We start from the raw sequence: 20,028 nt of genomic DNA on the forward strand, positions 1-20,028 counted from the left end.
CAGTATCATTTGATCAGCACTGCCATTCTTAGAATTGCTGAATGCCTCACATACTTCCATGGTACCCCAAACGGTATTACTTTTGATCAAGGAACTTACTCTATGATAAAAGAATGCAACTGGTAGATGCCCATGGATTCACCACGCTTACGTTACCCATCACCACAGAAACACGGTGTGTAGATGACAGTTATGGTACCAGCTACAATCCACCACCTGGTGAGGGTGCTGTGCTGGCATGAAGGAGGCAGCACGTGTTCTGAACTGGTGCTCCACGCAGTGTGTCACTTCACGGAATCTGCCTTCAAACAAACTGGCTCTTAAGGAACACGTATGACATAATGGATGGAAATTTGAACACTTACTGGATATTTAATATCAGGAATTATTGTGTATGTGAGTGATGTGGTTATGGTTATAAAAAGTATCTTTTAGAGATACAAGCAAATAATTCTGATTAAAACTATATGATTCTGGATTTGCTTCAAAATAATCCTCAGAGTGGGTGGATGGGGTAGAGATGAAACAAGATTAGCTATGACTGACGGTTGTTGAAGTTGGCTAACGGGTACGTAGCTCACTACACTACTTTCTACTTTTGTATACATTAGAAATTTTCCAGAATATGATAAAAGTCATCAGAAGATTACTGCAACCCTGTGCAGACAAGACCATCATGAGTTCCGACTCCTTAAGGTGAAGGTTTGGCTCACAATACAGGGTAAAAGACCTCGAACACTTGCAGCGCTACCTGAAGGAATGACAACATGAAGAAAGGGAAGTCTTAAGTGTCAGATCTCGTCTTAAGACAGCTACAAAAATACCAGGACTCTAGTGCCTACCCATATTTCCTTTCTTTCCATGTCATGTATATATTTATATATTTTAACTCATTTAATTTCACCTTTCTCTCTTCTCTCTTACCTCCATTATAGGTTAACTATACAATTGCGTTCACATACTACTGACGTAAGATCATGTAAAACTACTGGAAAAATGGACATTATCTTGAACTGGAGCTGGATGTGGTAACTGAATAACAGCCCGATGGTCATCACCCTTTAGAGAAAGAGGTGATACATTTTTGGTTGTATAGTGGATACTTTAATTATGCTAGGCTAGAACTGTTTTTTGTTTGTTTGTTTGTTTTTTTAGAGGAAGGGTAAGAATGGGAAGAAAGGCGTATATGGATGTTGGATATTCAAATGTCGACTGTAGTAGACGTGTGTCTTTTTCTTGGCTGCTGAGCACCCAAACGCCTCCTGTTTGGGGGAAAGCCCCCTTGTTTTACTGAGAGGCGGGACCCTGACTCGTTACAGAAAGCAAGGGACTCCAGAAATGCTCTTTCCCTTCTCCTTGGCAGCAAGGGCATGGAGATGTGTCCTGGGCTTCATCAATCCTGCCTGGGACTCTAATAAAACTCCAGCTAATAACGTAAATCCCAGGGATAGTTCGCAATGATTTACAGCTGTGGAGTCGAGAGTCAGCGTTGGTGACATGTAGCAGAACCCAAACTAGTGTCCCTTCGTGTAACCTCGACTGTGTTCTCCACCCTAGTTTGTCTGGCTTTGTGCTCATTTTCTACATTGATTTTCACCCCTTCCCACCAGTTATGTGAGATACTAATTATCTTCCCAATACATTTCTGCTTAAGCAGAACTGAGTTCTATTTGCTCCTTAGAATCTTGATCTATACAGAGATTTTCCAGTTTTAAATAAAACAAATCTTTAATGTAGTGATCACAAATAAAAGCTCAGTTATATTTTAAATCAAAATTTAAAATAAGACAAAATATTATATTAGTCCTTTACTATGTACGATCTATAATTCTCATTCACATTTAATAAGAATTTTAGTAGAGGAAAGGAATCTTTTTGGCGCTCCAGAACAAATACATTGAGTAAAGCCAAAACTCTTAAATATCAGGAAACATCATAAGCCACATTAACTCAATAATGATTTTTACTGAAATTATCTTTTCAAGTTAGTTTATAAAGTCCTTGGATGTAAATATGCTACTTGATTTATTTTGTAAAGATGCTCACTATATGCCCATTTACATTCCCAGTCATACTTTTAAAGACAGAGTTTGAATTCAAGAAGAAAATCATAGTAAAGCAAAAGATTGATGCACTAAGCATTTACTTGACCTCATACGCCAGAAAAGCAGCTCCTTCGTGGAGTAACATTATCTATATACCATGTGGTATACATGGAAATACTATTTTGCTACATAAAAAATTACACAATGTTAAAATGTTAGCTAAGATAAAATAAGATAAAAACGAATTAAATATGTCTTACACTTTAGAATTTAGGTGGTTTTTTTTGGTTTTTTGGTAGGAGTGGAGAGTATAAAATGGTAAAGCCTCTTAGAAACCAAGTTTCAGAATATTTGAGGTAGTATTTTGCTTTGTACCAAGTTTCTCTATAATTGTATTAACTTCCCATTTACACAGTGGCTTTATAGTTTCCAAGTTGCTTTTTGAAAAATAATTAATTCTCACAGAAACCTTGTAAGAATCTGAGGTTCAGAAAAAGTTTCCCAAGTCTGTATTCCCAAAGTAAATCACCAGAGCCAAGAAACAATCATAAATCTCCTCACAAATATTTCATGGACTTACACACCTATCCTAGTGCTTTGGGAAGAGCTCTAATACAGAGTAGTTGTTGATATTAATGTTCATGAAGTTTATCCTCTTGAAAACATTTCTCAACACCTATTCTCTCTGTAAATTCAAAGCTCTGCTCGCTACCAGATCAAATACAGGTGACAAGAAAGAATTAAGAAAGAATTAAGTGGTGACCATTATAAACAAATTACAAAAAAGTCAAAAAACATTTTATTAAAGATTTAAAAATAATTATCACAAGACTGGAAAGACAGTAAAGAATAGTCAGAAAACTCAAGACAGAGAGAGGTATACTTTTAAGTTAGGAAGCTTTGGGTAAGTAAGTAGAGAGTTAAGAAGGCTATGTTTGCATGTGTGTGTCTGTTTGGTAAGGGATTGCCAGTATATTTATTGCTTCTAGCCATTAATCTTTTTGTTCTATTAATATCAGTTGAAAAATCTAATTTGTGTTTATAATGAGCTGAAAGACGAACAAATGAATCTTATACTAAGTGGTACTAAAAACTATAATTAGTCACTGAGGTGTGCTATGCAGGTATAGAATAAAAAGTACATCATTAAAAGTTTTTAAATAAAATCCTTTTGGAAATTGATGTCAAAGTTGTTTGGGGAAAGTCATGTTAAAAACATATACATCTGAATTTCCGTTATTATTTTCAAGAAAATGTCAAGAGCTATTCATGTAAATAGATTACTGGAACAATTTGCTTGAGACATTCATATGACTGCTATTTTCACACTTTGCATTTGATGTAAAAAAAACATTCAACTGTTTATAATTTCATGAATTACATTTTTAATACACACCTGTCAACAGAACACACTGCTTTACATGTGTAATAAGGTTGTCTGCTGGAGTTCTCAAGATCATAAAGTACAATCACACCATCTGAACCACCTGATAACATGCTAATAATGAAAAAGTTAGTATCAATTTATTTTACGTAGTTCACTTATGATTACATACTTTTGAACATTACTAATCTATAAACAACCATATGCGTTATGCCCACAAATACCAACTAAATCTTCATTAATATAGATTTCAATAAACTAAATCCTGTTAATCTAATATTTGTAGAAGAATGAATATGGAAAGACTCAATCTGTGATCATTTAAAATTTATCTTCACGATACCAAAAAGAAAGGACAGTAGAAACAAGATGGTAAAAGATATTTCTTACTATAAAGTAAAATATTACAAAATTATATTAAATGTCCTAATTATAATTGTGCTAAATGAAAATGGAATCAGACAGACAGCTATTACTGATGCTAGCCAGCTATCTGATCCTGGGCAAGTTATTTCACCTATTTAAGCCTTTCAACATTTTAGAAAAGCGGGACATTTTTATCTAAATCATAAAGTTGATGTAAATATAAAATATGCAAAGTTCCTTTTATAGTACCTGGCCAAAAAAAACAACAAATGTTAGATTTTTTTCCTCCTCTATTACAAACACATTTACTCAATTCAATTCATTCAACTTTGAGAAGTGCAAATGCCAGGCACTCTGCTAATACAACTGTGAACAAGACAGGCATGGTTCTTTTCTTCTCAGAGTTTAAAATCCAGTAGGGAAGACAGATCTACAAATTTATATATCTACATAAAGTATTGCTATTTGCTAATATTATTGCTCACCATTAATCCTCATGTTGCTGTCTCTCTATTCATTCTGGTTCTCTGATTTTATTCTCTGGTAGGTTCCTAAGAAAGGGCTAATGAGAACCACGTTCCCGGAATTTTTGTATGTTATTGACAATTTTTCTGTCCTTTTGTACTTGAAAATCAGTCTGACTGCATATAAAATCTTTGACTCATTTTATTTCCTTGAATATCTTAGATGAAAAATGAAAACTTCATTTCTCTGGGCATAAAACCCAAAACCAAAGTCAAGATACAATATGATTTTTTCCCCCTTACGTATAGTTTCAGATCTTATTTATTCTAGGAAAGTTTCCTTGGATTATAGATTTAATATTTATTCTGTTCTCTTTCTTTGGGTTTCTTCTCTGAGAATGCCTACTATCTGTACAGTGGATCTACTTTGCCTATTATCTACATATGTCCCTATCTCTTGAATCCTTTTTTCTCCACTTCTTTTTTATTTAAAGCATTTCCTACTTTCTACCTTCACCTAAGGAATTATCTCTTGTATTTATTTGCTTGTATTCCTTATGCTTTAATCTTCATTTCTGAAACATTTTTCTTTTATATCTAATTTTTTCTTGAGTTGGTACAAGCTCATCTTGTTGTGAATCAGTTACAAAAGGTCCATGAACTAGGAGCATGTCCAAGTAGCAATACCAATTTGTAGAACAGCTAGGTTAATTTAAAAGTAGTTCTTCAAAGTTCTTTGCTCAAACAGTTCTGAAGTCCAACTGATGATAGGCAGTAAAGAAAGACAGCAAGTAATACCACTGAAGTATTTTTTTTTTATATATTCAATGTTGACTTCATTACAAAAATTTTGTAGTTCTGTTACTCTAATTGTATATAAAGAGAAATATTTGTAAATTTTAACAACTACAATTTTTATTTTGGTTGGTAAAAAAGTTGTACCTTGTTTAGACACAGATACGAGTTACATGTGTACCATAATCAATTCCAAAAACATTTATACTTCATATATGAACTTTGTGAAATAGATATATATTTTTTTTACCATGGCACTACATGCATTATCAAAACAAAAACAAATATTTTCAAAGTGGAACTTTTAAACTGAATTTGAATGGTATTTACAAAAATGCCAGATATTTCATCTTTGCTAGAATGACTTCCAAAAAGTCATTCTTTGCAAGAATGACTTCCTTTGAGTTCATTAATAGGATGAGAAAACTGAATTATTATCGGAATTAACCAACTGTATTTGAAGTATATGATGGCCCTGAGATTATTTAACTGTGAGGTTATTATTCTGTAAAGAGTAAATTAAGAGATATGGCTTCATGTTTTTATATGGACAAAATAACCTGGTATCAAAATTGAATGAAATTAACTTAGAAGAATTGAAGCTATAAAAGAAAAGTCAAAGTGGCGGCCGGTTAGCTCAGTTGATTAGAGCATGGTGCTGATAACATCAAGGTTGCCAGTTCGATCCCCATATAGGCCACTGTGAGCTGTGCCCTCCTTAAAAAAAAAATAAAATAAAATACTGTAATGGCAAAAGAAAAGTCAAGATTTACAGAATGCAAATGCACTCTGAAGTTGCACCTCTTAAAATACTATTTTCAGGTAGACCTCTTAAAATAATTCCTAACTTTGGAAATAAATTTTTTACCAGATCTGTGTATTCTGTTTTCCATTCTGGTTTTAGAGCTTTCATGGTGGTTGATAAATCTTAACTATTTTGAGCAACTTTCATGTGCACTGATTTTAAGAAAAAAAAAATTTAGTATATAATTTTCCATTAGACATACATTTTCCATTTTCCTTTTTATTTCTTTCTTTTCTGCCAAAAAGGTTTAATGCAAAATACAGCAAACAATGAAATAAATAGTTGTAGATTTTGACCATGCAATAAAGGGAGAGAAAACATTTTAGTGAGAATCTTGGCTTTTCTCTATATGCTCTGCAAAACTCTTCAGCCTGTATTTCTCACACACATTTCATGCATATATAACCTATAATTTCCCACATTTCGCATTGACACTGCCAACTGGTAGCCTACTGGCTTCATGTACTTCACAGGTCAAACAACTGATCACTATCCAAAATGGCTGGCTGCAGAAGCAGTACTGAATATTTTTTCCACCAATACCCAAGACCGAAAATAATCAGCTATCCCTTGCTGTTCATGTCTGCATTATTTGATAAGCAAATGCCCACAGCTGTCCTTGAATAGGAGGTGTTATGTTAAGCCTGGAAAAGTTCAGGAAAAAATAAGTTATCGCTGGTCATCTTTTAGATGTAACCATGTGTTAAAGTGAGAATTTGTTCACTGTTCCTGTTTCTCATATACTATTAGGTGAGACCATGAAGCTGAAAATAAAAAACAGAATTTTATCAAATCTTTCCTGGCTTATTTTAATGTATGTAATAATAGTAATAATAACCTCATTATAATATAAAAATTGTGGGGCAAATGCTAAACATAATATGACATGATAAACTTTTTCTTTAGTTACTTTTATACTTGTTCTAATTAATGGACTACATGAAGAGTTTTAAACTTTCTTGTAACAGTCATGTGGGGTCAAGATGAGTTTTAAGTGGAGGGATAGCACATTTGGATTTGCATTTTTCAAAGCACTTCAGCTACTGTGTGGAGAATATACTGAAAGGAGAGAAAATATAGGTGATAATACTTTGATTAATAGCAGTGGCAACCATTTATGATATGTCAGGTCCTATGTTAATCATGTTAAATATATTATCTCAATGAATCTTCACAACAAACTTGTTAGGTATTATTGTTCCCATTGTATAGCTAAGGCAACTAAGAATTAGAAAAGTTAGGTAAATTGCTCATAGTTACACAGCTCCTAAAGTGGTAAAACCAAGAGGAACTCAAATATAACTCTGGTTTGCTTTAAACTTAATTCTCTAAAATATTTCAATATTTGTTTTCCCATTAGACTCCTTTAGAATAGCAACTATGACTTAAAATAGCATCTACAGTTACATACCCCAGCACTTAAAAGCCTTCTGCATGTAAAAGAAGTTTAATGTTTGCTGATTTAAAAATGAATATACGTATATTAAAATAGTTTAGAAATGTTTATCTGGCAACATTTGTAGGTTTGAAGTTCTGTATTTATTTGAAATTAGTAGTATCAGATTAAAAACGCTACAATTTAATATTTTTACTTGTATTTATAAACCTTTACATAATCTGAAAGCAAGACTTTACTGCATCTCACTTAGAAAGAAAAATGTATAAATATAATAAACTTACTATCTCCCTTCCACAGGTTCAATGTCAAGGGTGTTAATTCCATTGCCATGGATCCTTTCAACATCTCTGTCTTTGTTTAACTCCAGTCCCAAAACCCTTTAAAAAAATATAAAAATTAAATGGGGGAAACAGATAAAACTAAATAATAAGAAAGTAATTTAAACATAAAACTGTCCTTACCTTACCAAGATTACATATAGTACAAAAATCACAAGTAATGCTTAGATCTCTTTCTATCACACATCTAAAGATATTTATAGATTTTTAAAGACCTTACACAAATTTTTAAAAAATCAACAATAACAATTACATGTAAAGAATTTATCCTGAAGCATGATCTTAAATTTCATTTAAAGATATTTTATTGTTATTATTTTAATAAGTATTATTATTTTAATAAATATTTATTGTTATTATATTTAGAGATAAATTTCCATGAAAAATTAAATTCTGATAAACTTAACTGAGGACACCTAGTGGACAAAAGCTTAAACAACAGTATTTTTTTTTTAATTCCCAAGAGTATTTCTTATGCCTTAGGTGTAAATACAAAATGAGTATGTTCAACAATTAGGTGCATTTAAATAAAGCTAATTAAATATTTACAAATAAAAATGATGAACAAGTACTCTCACAAATTAAGACAAATGAAGTTTCTGATATTCCATAACTGAACCATCATTATTCTGGTGAGGATATTAAGATTAAACGAGTTAATACATTAAAAAGTGCTCATTATAATTCCTATTCATAGTAAGTGCCTAGGGAATGTTAACTATTAAAATTTGTCTTAATCTATTGGATGTTAAAAAGAATTTACATTAATTTAACCAGAATGATTTTTAAATTCATTATTAATCAATATGATGCTAACTTGGATGAAATTTTTTACCCTATCAAATTATCAGTTTTAAAAAAAAATAATACACAGTGCTAGAAAAGGTACAAACTGATACTTTTACACACTGACAGTAGCAGTACTAATTAAAAGCATTTTGGCAATCATTTTAGCAGTATCAAGTGTTTGATTTCAAGATATACATGGCCCTTTGTCTTCTGGAAGGCACTTTTGCCTTAGGTTCAAATATCCAGTCCAATACTTTCTAACACTTACTACTCCTCTGACATTGATCAATAACAACAGTTAAAATTAAGATCCTACTATTTGCTGACATTGCAATCTGTGGTAATAATTAGTGGGAGACCTCCTAGATGGTAGGTTGTATTATTAAGAGCTTTTCCCGATTATAAAACTAAGACATAAGTAATTTGTCCAAGGTCATTCATCTAATAATTGTCTGAACTGTATCTGAACGCTGACATTTTTTTTCCTCCAGACCATTATGTTGTCCTGCCGCTTCTGAGCTTCAATATTCAACCAGAAAATAATTTTTCACATTTTTCTACTGAATCTTCCATTTCTTCGTAAAATCGTTTCCTATTTGATGATTATTCAAATTATAACAGTAATATAAGCTTCTTGTAACAAGTAAAATATACAAACGTGTGCTAATCATCCCTTCCTTGAGTCCTTTTCTACCAGTGGGAAATGTGCCTCCCATTATCATTAATTATTTATTTCACCAATCCCCCTGTATATAACTAATCTCCCCTCACTGCTACCATCCTCTCCTCCTACAAGGATGCCGCTCACTAGGCTTGGGCTTTGATTTCTGCCTCCTGCAACACCCTTATCACCTGAGCTTGTCAGTCCCCACACTTGGACTACTTTCTCAACCTGTTCACGCTCTGAAATATCACTCTAGGCCAGCCTAATCCCTGCCCTTGTTTGGAAGCCTACCTCTGTCCATCCTAAAGACTTGAGGATTGAATCGTTCCGGAACTAGGACGGGTTAAGATGAAGGGAAAAGGGGGAGGTAGTTTGTGTGGGAGGAGACAAGGTGTGCAAAAAAAAAAACACAAAAAGAGTTACAATAGCAGGCCTGAGACTGCTATCCTTAGAAAAGCTTGCTTTCAAGACTGGGCCTTGCATGGTTCCTAAGAATTCAGGGGGATTCCCATCATTCCTGGATAAGAATGGTTCACTTGACTAAACTATTTGAAGCAATCAAATAGTTTGCTGTATGTTAAATACTTGCTTTCCTTCTGGAAGTCTGAAATTTTAGTATATGCTAGGAATTTTGGTACGTGTTCTAAAAGAAGAGGAAAGCCGGGTTTGGTGGAAGGAAAGCCTAACACAGCCATTGGTCCAAATTTTAACTGGCCTTTTAGAAAAAAGAGTAAGATTTCCTATACCTTCGTGTGGACTCCACTCTTCGTAGGCGAAGAGGGTCGTCCAATCCGGTTTGTCGCGCCGACAAAAACCCTAGCATCCCGTTCTTTTACACTGGATAGAGTTCTGGACGCCGCCATGACAAAGCTCAGAGACGGGGCTGTAACAACAGAGTCTCCCATTGGTAGAGCAATGATGCCATTTGACCAATGGTGATCGCCGTTACTGGAGGGACTTTTCTGGGCCGGTAGGCGGGGTCAGCGGCTGGGGTGTTCTGGTTACAGTAGCGACGGATGCTGCTGCTACTCGCGCTGGAACCAAGGCGGCGGGTATGGGTTTGTCGCAGAATTTGCTGCGCGCCCTGTGGAGAGCGCTGTCAAAGGAAGTGAAGGAGCAAGTGGGCACAGACCAGTTCGGGAACAAATACTACCATATCCCGGAGTACGAGAATTGGAGAGGTGAGATGAGAGCGAGAGCAGCGGTGGCGTGGTCAGTAAATGAGTGGAAAGTGGGAGTGTCTCGTTAACTAATGCAACGTGCGACATTTGTGATGTCACCTGAGGGACAGCCCCGGTTTGTTCACCCCGCCGCCCCTTCACTCTGATGGCCTTCGCGGAGCGGCCTTGTGCCGCTGCCCGGACGGGTTTGTGTCCGCGGTCCCTGCGCCCGGCCCGTGGCCCGCGTGAGTTGGGCACACACCTCTGTAGTCCCGGCGCCGACAACCACGCGAGCGGAGGTCTCCCCAATGTTGGTCCTTGCCATTGGGCGACGCGACGGGGACAAGTCCACGGAGGTCTACTACCAGAGGTCCTCGGAGGGGGAGAAAGGTGGCCTTTGCCCCGCTTGCGATCCAGCCGGAGTGGTGTAATTGAAGAGGTGTATTTTAGGCGTCTCTGCTTTCGTCTTGCTTGGTGTTGACCTTTCTCAGTGCCTCCAGGGCTGGCCCCATGCAGTCGCCTTCCTTGCAACCAAAACCTATCAGAAGTAGGTCCGTGCACAGTGTGGAAAAGAGATCCCCACAAGGTTTCATGTTACCTTTACCACCCCGATGAACTCACTTTAACATGCCTGACTCTAATCGTGATGTTTCTGTGTAGGATTCGTGCGAAGTTTGTCGTGGAGTTTGGGGAGTTAGGTGACGTTCTTGTTGGTTGAAATCACACCTCGTAGCAGCCGTCAGAAGCTCTTCTGTGCGGTTCCCACACCGCTATGCAAAAGATCTCAGACTTTGGGGTCAGAACGGCATGGTGTAGAATCTCAGCTTGGACACCTATTTAATACCTAGAAACTGAGGGATCACGGACAGAGTATTTGTCCTCCCCAAGTAGTATTCTGCTGTTACTTTTCATAATACTGCGCTTTAGTTGATGTTCCCTAAATGGAATCGATTGAGAGCAAGGCAGGGATAGGAGTAGACGGAACCCGTTAACAGTGATGCTTGCTGTTAGAATGCAGGACACATGTTTCATCATGGTAGATTTACTTTTGGAATACATTTTTAAAAACTGTATAACCTTCATTAGGTTTTTCATCTTTGTATCTTGTTTACACTAGGGTACTAGCAGTGATTTTCAAACTGTTCACTTTTTAATAATTATGAAATAAATCCCTTCAAGTTCAACAGTTTCTTAGAAAATCTTATATTCTAAATTTTTAAAACTTTGTTCAGTTTTTAATGAAGCATTGTACATTTATAAAAATTGTGAGCAAAACAAAAATTCGTGCTAAGGTTTTCATGAAAGGATTCACTGCCAATTTATATTTTTTATATTTATGTGAGTATATTTAGACTCACATATATTTGGATTATCATTGTGTCAAACACAATATTTTAATAACATTTCCTGAATTTTATATTTCATGCTTTTTGGTTAAAAAAAAAGAAAGATGGCTTTTGAATGTGGAGTTCTAAAACACTTTGGGAAAGCCAAATCAGAAGTGTAAGCCAAACGTTAAAGGTGTGATTTTAAAACTGAGGTTTATTAATGTATAACTGAATTTTGTTTAAAATTGAAGCTTATTTTTATAACATTTCTATGTTCCTCCCCTTTTAAAAAGAATATTAGTTGGATTTTACCTTTTGGTCTAACCTGAGAATCACGTGTGTTTAATTTATCCATTTATTTATTTTAAACTATTGAATTATGAAATATTTCAAACATAAAAAGTAAAGAGAATGATGAAAGAAACTTGCATGTACCCATTACTCACTTTCAACAGTTGTCGACTCATGGCTAAATTTTAGTTTTGCCTTACCCCCACTCATCTTTCTTATTTTAAAGCAAATACCAAACTTCATGTCAATTTACCTATGAACATTAAACGCAAATTAAATATTTAATGTTTTTAAATATAATAATACCATCATCACATAGAAATGAACAATTCCTTAACATTATCCTGTCCCTCTCATTTTCTTGGCTGTATGCTCTTATTTAATGATTGATTTGTTTACTTATTTTTGCAGTTTATATAAATTGAGTTCCAAAGTCTTTACATTATGATTGCTAATATGTATTTAGCCTCTTGTAATTTAAATGTTCTCTCTTTATGTTGATTTTTTCCCCCTCATATCTCTTTCTCATACACATACCCCTGCTTTTTTGGGAGTAAGTGCCACAGATAATTTTTTTTTAAATAATGGCATTAACCCATTCACATTTGTTGTAATAAGTGGTACATTTAGTCTTACTTCAGTCATCTTATTTTTTATGTTTTCTGTTATTTGTGTTTTCTTATTCCTGACTACCCTCCTTAGATGCCTTTTGCAGCATAGCCCTCTTTTTACTTGAAATTGACTATCTGTACCAAGTGAGACCTGAGGGAATGCTATAGGCCTGTGGCTTCTCAGAGGGCTCTCGTAGAGTTTCTCTGGAAGAATTGTACTAAGTCCTCAGGATGCCTTCACTTCTAGCTCGGGCACGTTCGAATCTTAATGTCAGTATCAGGTCAGAATCATAGTTGCCTATGAGAAATGAGGAAGGAGCCCATTGGGATACCTAGCACATGCTATTGTTGAGAGGTTTTTGTTTTTTTTACCTTATTTTGTGACATCTTACAAGCCGTTCATATTGGTGGCAACTAGACCTCCCTGTGGGAGCGCTGGTAGCGTTTCCAAATTTTTGTGACTTCACCCTTACCATTTATTTGCCCCTTGCTTTCAGGCCTCTTGTGCTAAGCTTATGATTTCCCCAGTATTTCTTTTTGGGAAACCCATTTAGATTCTTTCCTTTGTGGCCTATGTGTCTGCGCTGTTTCACAGGCCAGTCAGCACTGCTGAGTTTGCCTTCTAACTCATCCTGTACCATTATTTAATCTCCCCATGGGACAAATATTTATTCAACACTGCTTTATGCAAAACATATCAATTTTATGTATTTCATATCTTCTGGCCTATTAGTACCTTTATCTGTTTACCAGTATAGCTACATACCTCTTTATAAATTCTTTAATAAATTCAATGGGATTTGGAAAGATAAATGAGATAGACATGAATCAATGGCTATTTTAAACTGAACTTTACATATTTTGTTTGTGAGAACAAATTAGAAATACATTTTTCTTCCATTTTATTCTCAACTTACCATACCTTCCAATCTTTTTAGTAATGCTTACATTAATGATAGATAGCATTCATTGAATGTTAACTCTGATTATTTCATGTCTTTACAACAAACATATAACTAGGGATTATTATCCTCATATTAAACATGGGTGATTGTTTCATTTCTGGATACTTAAATGAGCTTTATTTATACGTGGATGGGTACATATAAGTTTTTTTTTTAGTAGGTGCTCAAAAAACAGCTGTTAAATGAATTGAGATTTTTATGGGCCCAGAACTATAAAAACAAAAACAGCAAAACAAAATTTTAAAACCACAGGAAATGCTAGTGTAGTTTTGCAAAATGTTAAAACGGGAGATTAAGGTATATTTTTATTTTTGATAAATGGGCCCAACTATTCTTCAGGGAGGAGAATATTCTTCTCATTAGAAATAAAAGTATCTTTTCCATGACTTCTTGTGTGGTTCCTGTTTGGATGGAGGTTAGTCAGTAATCTTTTAAATTTAGTTTTATTGCTAGCATCAAACTTCTGTTAAGATACCCAGACTAATTTCAGAAAGAGTATATCATCATCTGATAATTAAAAACCTGCCTTATCCACTGTTAGGTGTCCTTACAGAGTTGTTTTTGATGATGTCACCTCAAACTATTTGCATTTAAATATACTGAAAACTATAATGAATTAGCACTCAATTATGATGTAGTTATTAAGAATCAGATAAATTAAATGGTCAAAATTATTAAGAAGGTGTGTCTTGTTTCTGTCGGTAATAGGAAGATCATGATAGGGAAATCGTGAAGACATTACAGATTTTTCCAGCAGGTGGCAGCATTGTTTTAAAATATTGCAGGTTGCCCGGTTATCAGGTATTTTTCTTTGAGCCAATTTGAGGAAGAAACCTTTTCTCTAAAATAATTGGCTTTATATTTTTCCTCCAAATAAAGCCTGCATTACTGCTTTATAAACTGCTAATTCTTTAGACAAGGATTTTAAAATGACACTATGGATTATTTGTAGTCAGTAATGCACAATGATGTAAGTGGCAATTCTATTTTAAAGAATTGACAAAAAAATTTTTTTTAATTATACATATAATTTTTCCAGCAGTAACTAATTTTCTGTCGAGTTGTCAGTGATCCCATAATCATCACCATGGACATCATCAAATTGATAGGATAGCCTAAAATCTATTACAATTTTAGCTTAAACTTGCCTTGTATTTAGGGACATCTCAAAAAAGTTGAACTTACTTGAAAATACTTGGTTGAATATAAAATAATAATTATAAACTTTTTATATGTATTGTCTCAGGGTTGTCTGAAGGTTGGACTTTTAATTTTCTGATCTTCATTTTAAGATTTCATTTCTTAATTGTGTTATTCTGTGAGACTATTTCAGTTGCTTATTGAATTCTCTTAATTTGTGTCTATATGCATGTATGTACTTAAACACTTTATGTATTTCAGTGAAGGGAAAATACCAACATTCCTGTAGTTCTTGATTACATTTCTGTTTCATACTAGTAGAACCACATCTATGTCATACTTCCTACAAGAGAAAAATGGGGATGAAATATGTCTACAGTCATATATGTCAATCCTTTATGCTCGCTTTGAAATGAATTTAAGCAGTTTTAATCTTGAATTCTGCCTCTTTCTGCCAGGGAAATATGGGACCTTTTGAGAAGAAATGAAAACTAGTAATGAGTGAGCGACTAAGCTATGTTATGTCTGTTTCTAAGTGACACTGAAAATATTTCATGTAAGAGAAAAGAAGTACTTGTCCACTTGTCCATTTTGAGGGTTTCATAATTGCTTTACATTAAGAATTATAATGTCAATGACGATAATGATAATTAGTATTATTAAATACTGTGAATTAGACACTATTCCTAGCAGTTATGATTCACTGTATTTGTGGAATTATTATAACACATGAGGAAAAATTATATATCTAGTGTTGATTCATAAAGGCCATTTAATGATGAACTCCATTTGTGTTATGTGCATGGAACCCAGTTTCTCTGCGTCAGTGTCAATCAGATGAAACTGTTACTTGTCTTACTTATCTCTCACTTTTCAAAGTACTATGCACTTCAACAATTCATTTCTGTTGCTATTTGAGAACTTTCTAAGTGTTAGTTACTCTACAAGAATGACAAAATTAGGTTAACATGCTCACTTTTGAGAGTTGACCATTGAATGGGGTTGAGTAGAGAATTATCTTCAGAACCATATGGCAGACTTTACTATCTGATTGTTAGAAAAAATTTACATTTTTATGAATGACTTGGGAATGTATATGTTATTTTTAAAAATAAGTTTTGTAACTTTAACACTAAAAAAGCTATTTCCTTTTATGTTTATTGCCTTCTAGGTGATTAGTGTCTCCATCTTGTGGTCCAAGTGACAAATTGCACCTTTGCCAGAGATTCTTACTAAGTTTTTCTTTTTCCTCTGCTAAATGTATCGTATAAAGTTATTTATTTTCTATGTTTTGTTTATTAAAAGCATAATTCTTTTTAAACATACATTGAACCAGTCTTTTTTCCAGGGCTTTGTTCTGAAAGTCATCTTCTCTCCTTTTCATTCATTTCCCATCTTTTCCTCTTCATTGTTTGCTCACTCTCAAAGAGGACAGAAGGTACTCAAAAGGGACCTCTTAAAATGACCTGTTTAAGAATGAAGTGTTCTAGAAAAAAAGCTGTTTTGATGGTGGTAGTGGTTTTGTGCGGATGTGTGTGTGTGTGTGTGTGTGTGTGTGAGAGAGAGAGAGCGAGAGAGAGAGAGAGAGAGAGAAAGTTTGATTAGCTCTTTATGTTGAAAAATGAAACCTAAAATCTTCAACAAAATTTATTGTGTAATTTTAACTATAAACTATTTAATAGAATTGAGAATTAATCAAATATTGATTTCTTACATTTTTTTTCTGGCAAAATTATTATAGCACAATATGACATCCTTTATTTCACAGTTATCTTTTTTCAGTAGGATTAAGAAAAAAGTCCTTTTTGTATAATTTGAGGGCTTAATCAAATTTTCTAAGGATTTTTGTTAATCTTTGATTAATATTCTATTATTCTTTGAATATCCTTTCTTGTTCTAATCCTTATTGGTCTATCCTGGCCACCTCAATTAGAAATTATTTTCTTGTAATTTTATATCACTTTCATAGACTTCATGAAACTATCTTCTGCAAGATTTGCAGTTTCACTCTCTATTCAACTGATGCTATGTTTGTAAACATTGGGTAATTACAGAAATTGACTTATAAATAAAGAGGTGTTGAAGAGTGGTAGGGATTAAAATATTGAGTAGATATTTAATGTAGAATAATATTATAACTTTGTATACAAGTATTTTTATTTATGTTAAAACTATTGCTTTCCTGAATGTACTGGAAACTTCAGATACTCTGGTTAATCAATATGTAGTCAGTGAGGAACTCCTGGACTTAAATACCTCTGGAGCTTTCCTTCCCCTCACTGGCAAGGTTTTTAAAAACATAGTCAGTATACTTATTTTAACCCTCACCTAGAATTCACCATTCTCTAAGTGTTGAATTTTGTACTATATGCCCCCATAGGTACAATGGGGGCATATAGTACAAAATTCAACACTTAGAGAATACTTGTATAATACTTGCATAAATAAAAATACTTGATTGCTCTTGTACCTACTTCCCTAACTCTGTGTTCTTCTGGACAATGTCTGGATTGTAACAGGTATTTAGGAAAGCTTGTTTATCGATTTGACTGGCAGTTATTGAATACCCACTGTGTGCCACGTACAGTTCTAGGCATTTGAGATATAGCAATAAATAAGAATACTCAAAAACCCATGCCCTTTTTGAGTTTACATTGTAGCTAAGAGAGTCAGATGATAAAAAGTACACATAAAAAGTAAATTACATAATTGTTACAGTACTGTAAGTGCTAAGGAAAAAAGAAAAGGTAAATCCAAGTAATGGTATCAGGCGTCCTAGAAGTAGGGAGTGGATTGAAATTTTTAAGGGAATGGTTAGGGTAGCTTAGTGTAGGGTAGCTTGGTGACATTTTGAACAGACTTAAAGGGGATGAGGAAGTTAGCTAAGTAGAGATCTGGAGCAAGCGTGAGAGGAAATAGCGGTGTAAATGAGCTCTTACTCCGAATGAAATGGGGTGTTATTCTCAGCACTTACGTTGGTATCTAACATGTACTAGATATTTCATTAGTGTTTGTTAAATTGAAAGAAATAGACTCCAAAGGGGTAGACTTTGGCTTACCTTATCTCATTTCCTGCCTTCTAGGGCTTGTGCTGCTTCTCTTTCTTAAGCAGCAGAAAAATAAAGAGAAAAGTAGTGAAAATATAAAAGCCCATGAGATGGCTTCACATTAAACCTAAAGACTTCCTTGTTATTTTACGTCTAAAGTTTGATTTTCTAAGACGTTATTTCTGAAGCCTTTGGAATGAACGCACTTTTAGTGACTGTTCCTACCAATACCTTTTGTTTTCTTCTTAAATTAGATATATTGTTCTCTACCACTTTCATTCATCTCTTTAATAGTTAGTTATTGAATATCATCTATGTACAGGCATTTGCTAGAAGAGTGTGTGTGTGTGTATGTGTCTTTAAAATTAATAGACTTTATTTTTTAGAAGTGTCATTTTCACAAATTACTTTGTATACTAAGATCCAGTTTGCAATAAAATATTTCAAATATTTTAATGATCAAAATCATAAAATAAATACAATATAATCAAATAGAGACATTTTCTTTTCTTTTTTATTTTTTAATATATTACTATAAATTTATTTTTCCCCCTAATTTTTTTTTAATTTTTACTGGGGAATACTGGGGAACAGTGTTCTTCCAGGACCCATCAGCTCCAAGTCAAGTCATTGTTTTCAATCTAGTTGTGGAGGGCGCATCTCACTGACCCATGTGGGAATCGAACTGGCGACCTGAGTGTTATGACTATTGCGCTCTAACCAACTGAGCCGACTGGCCGCTCAAATACAGATTTATATACATTGTCATTTATATACATTTATATACATTGTCAAGGTCAGAAATAAAATTATGAGCCATTAAGAAGGTGTTAAATGTAGACATGGGATATTTAAATTTTATGTACATGTTAATACAACTTTTAAAAATTAACTTTTATCAAAGCTAAAACACATGCAGAATACTTCAAATCTATGGTAAAATTTGTGCTTTTATTAAGCAGACTTTTTCATGCAATTGTATTTTATCAATGACATGACTATGGAGTAACAGAATGCAAATGATATTTGAAACACATCATTAGTAGGCACTCATCTCACATGTGTTCTCTGTGTTTTCCAAAGCACTCTTGTTCTCAAGGCTTCTTTTGACCACTCAACCATCTGTACCAAAGGAAAGTGGTTGCTGGTAAGACAGCACACTCATGTCTAAATCCATTTTTAATAAGACACCTTATATTTTTCCTTCATGACTCTTACAAAGTTTTCTTCCCTCTCTGAATCTCAGATTCTTTTGCTTGATTTTTAAGTTTTCCACGTGAGACCACTGACTTTGCATTGCAGTTTTCCAAAGAGCAATGTAAAAATGATCTAGCACAATTTATATTAAAAAGTATTTCTAATTTAAATAGTTCCAGAATTTTTTTCTTTTCTATCTTTGTTAAACACTGAAAGTTACTCCAATAGAAAATTAGAATTAAAATGCTTTTATTCTGATTTTATTATATTAATATTAGAAACCACATAATCAGCTTGAAGAAGAAAGGTAAAGAAATCATTAAGTCATTTAAATTTTTAACCTTGTTTGTCTCTGTGTATATACGTGTGTGTATTTTTAAGACTATTATTTCCTCCTAGATGCCAATTGGAGGGCCTTTTGAATGGGTATTTTTATTAATTTATGGATAAGGTAACTGAGATCTGAAAGAGATTGTTACTGGCCCAAAGCTCCTGGGAACTCAGGCTATATTTTCCCAGTATAGTTTAACAAAAATGATCTTTAAAGTGATTTTGTATTATGCTCCTTTTTATAAGTATGCTCCACGCAATACATACATTACTCTTCTTTTATACCATTTGAACTTTCTTTAGTGCCATTATTACTTTATTTATATATGTGTGTATCTCATGTTTGCTACATTTACAGCTTTTTATCTGTTTTTCTTATGAAAATGATCTTCTATTTATCAGAACCAAATCAGGCTTTCTAGCTAGTTCACAAAACTGTGACAGCAGCAAGGTTTTATAATGGAAGCATTGACACGTACCAACAATAGTAACCTAGTATGGTGTTATAACATGTCCATCAACACAGAGGTTTGGTGATTGCAGTATAGTTTCCAATCAGACTTTTTTGAAACTCATTAAAAAAGTCTGACTCTGTTGTGCAATATTCCTATAACTGTGTATGACTTCACTAAGAAGTTTGCAGGATGTCCAAATTTAGACAGGATGTCCAAATGTAGAAAATAACTGAATCATTGGAAACACTGTAAAAATGATTGGTTAAATTATAACAAAGGAAAATGGGTCAAAGCTAGTGTCAGATTTTAGTCAGCTACTATATAACCATTTGTCTAGTTAAATTAGAGCTGCTAATATTGGAGTTAAAAACTTAATTGAACTCTCTTTGGATAACTTACTTTTGATTTACAAGCTGAAAGATAAATCTTGATAACTTGTTGATATGGCATTAGAG

The 20,028-nt window shown here is 33.9% G+C and overlaps 2 protein-coding genes across 6 annotated transcripts in view; one reads left to right on the forward strand and one right to left on the reverse strand.

The window, feature by feature from the left end:
• Positions 1-9,950, reverse strand: part of ERCC8 (ERCC excision repair 8, CSA ubiquitin ligase complex subunit) — a 37,894-nt gene extending 27,944 nt beyond the window's left edge. For 2 of the 5 annotated variants that reach the window (XM_019743504.3, XM_074328911.2), the window contains exons 1-3: positions 9,796-9,950; positions 7,540-7,635; positions 3,442-3,543 (exon numbers count right to left, since the gene is read on the reverse strand). In XM_019743504.3, coding sequence (XP_019599063.2) covers positions 3,442-3,543; positions 7,540-7,635; positions 9,796-9,872 — 275 coding nt within the window. In that variant the 5' untranslated portion in view covers positions 9,873-9,950. Of the gene's footprint in view, positions 1-99; positions 752-3,441; positions 3,544-7,539; positions 7,636-9,795 lie in introns of those variants that run through there. The other 3 variants (XM_088796517.1, XM_074328913.2, XM_074328912.2) reach the window with 3 other exon arrangements.
• A 70-nt stretch (positions 9,951-10,020) lies between these two features.
• NDUFAF2 (NADH:ubiquinone oxidoreductase complex assembly factor 2) overlaps positions 10,021-20,028 on the forward strand; it is a 123,001-nt gene continuing 112,993 nt past the window's right edge. The window contains exon 1 of the mRNA XM_019743577.3: positions 10,021-10,230. Coding sequence (XP_019599136.3) covers positions 10,104-10,230 — 127 coding nt within the window. The 5' untranslated portion in view covers positions 10,021-10,103. The remainder of the gene's footprint in view (positions 10,231-20,028) is intronic.

Source organism: Rhinolophus sinicus, chromosome 3 (assembly GCF_057876585.1).
Source record: "Rhinolophus sinicus isolate RSI-liver-muscle chromosome 3, RSI-T2T, whole genome shotgun sequence".
Classification (NCBI taxonomy): Eukaryota; Metazoa; Chordata; class Mammalia; order Chiroptera; family Rhinolophidae; genus Rhinolophus; species Rhinolophus sinicus.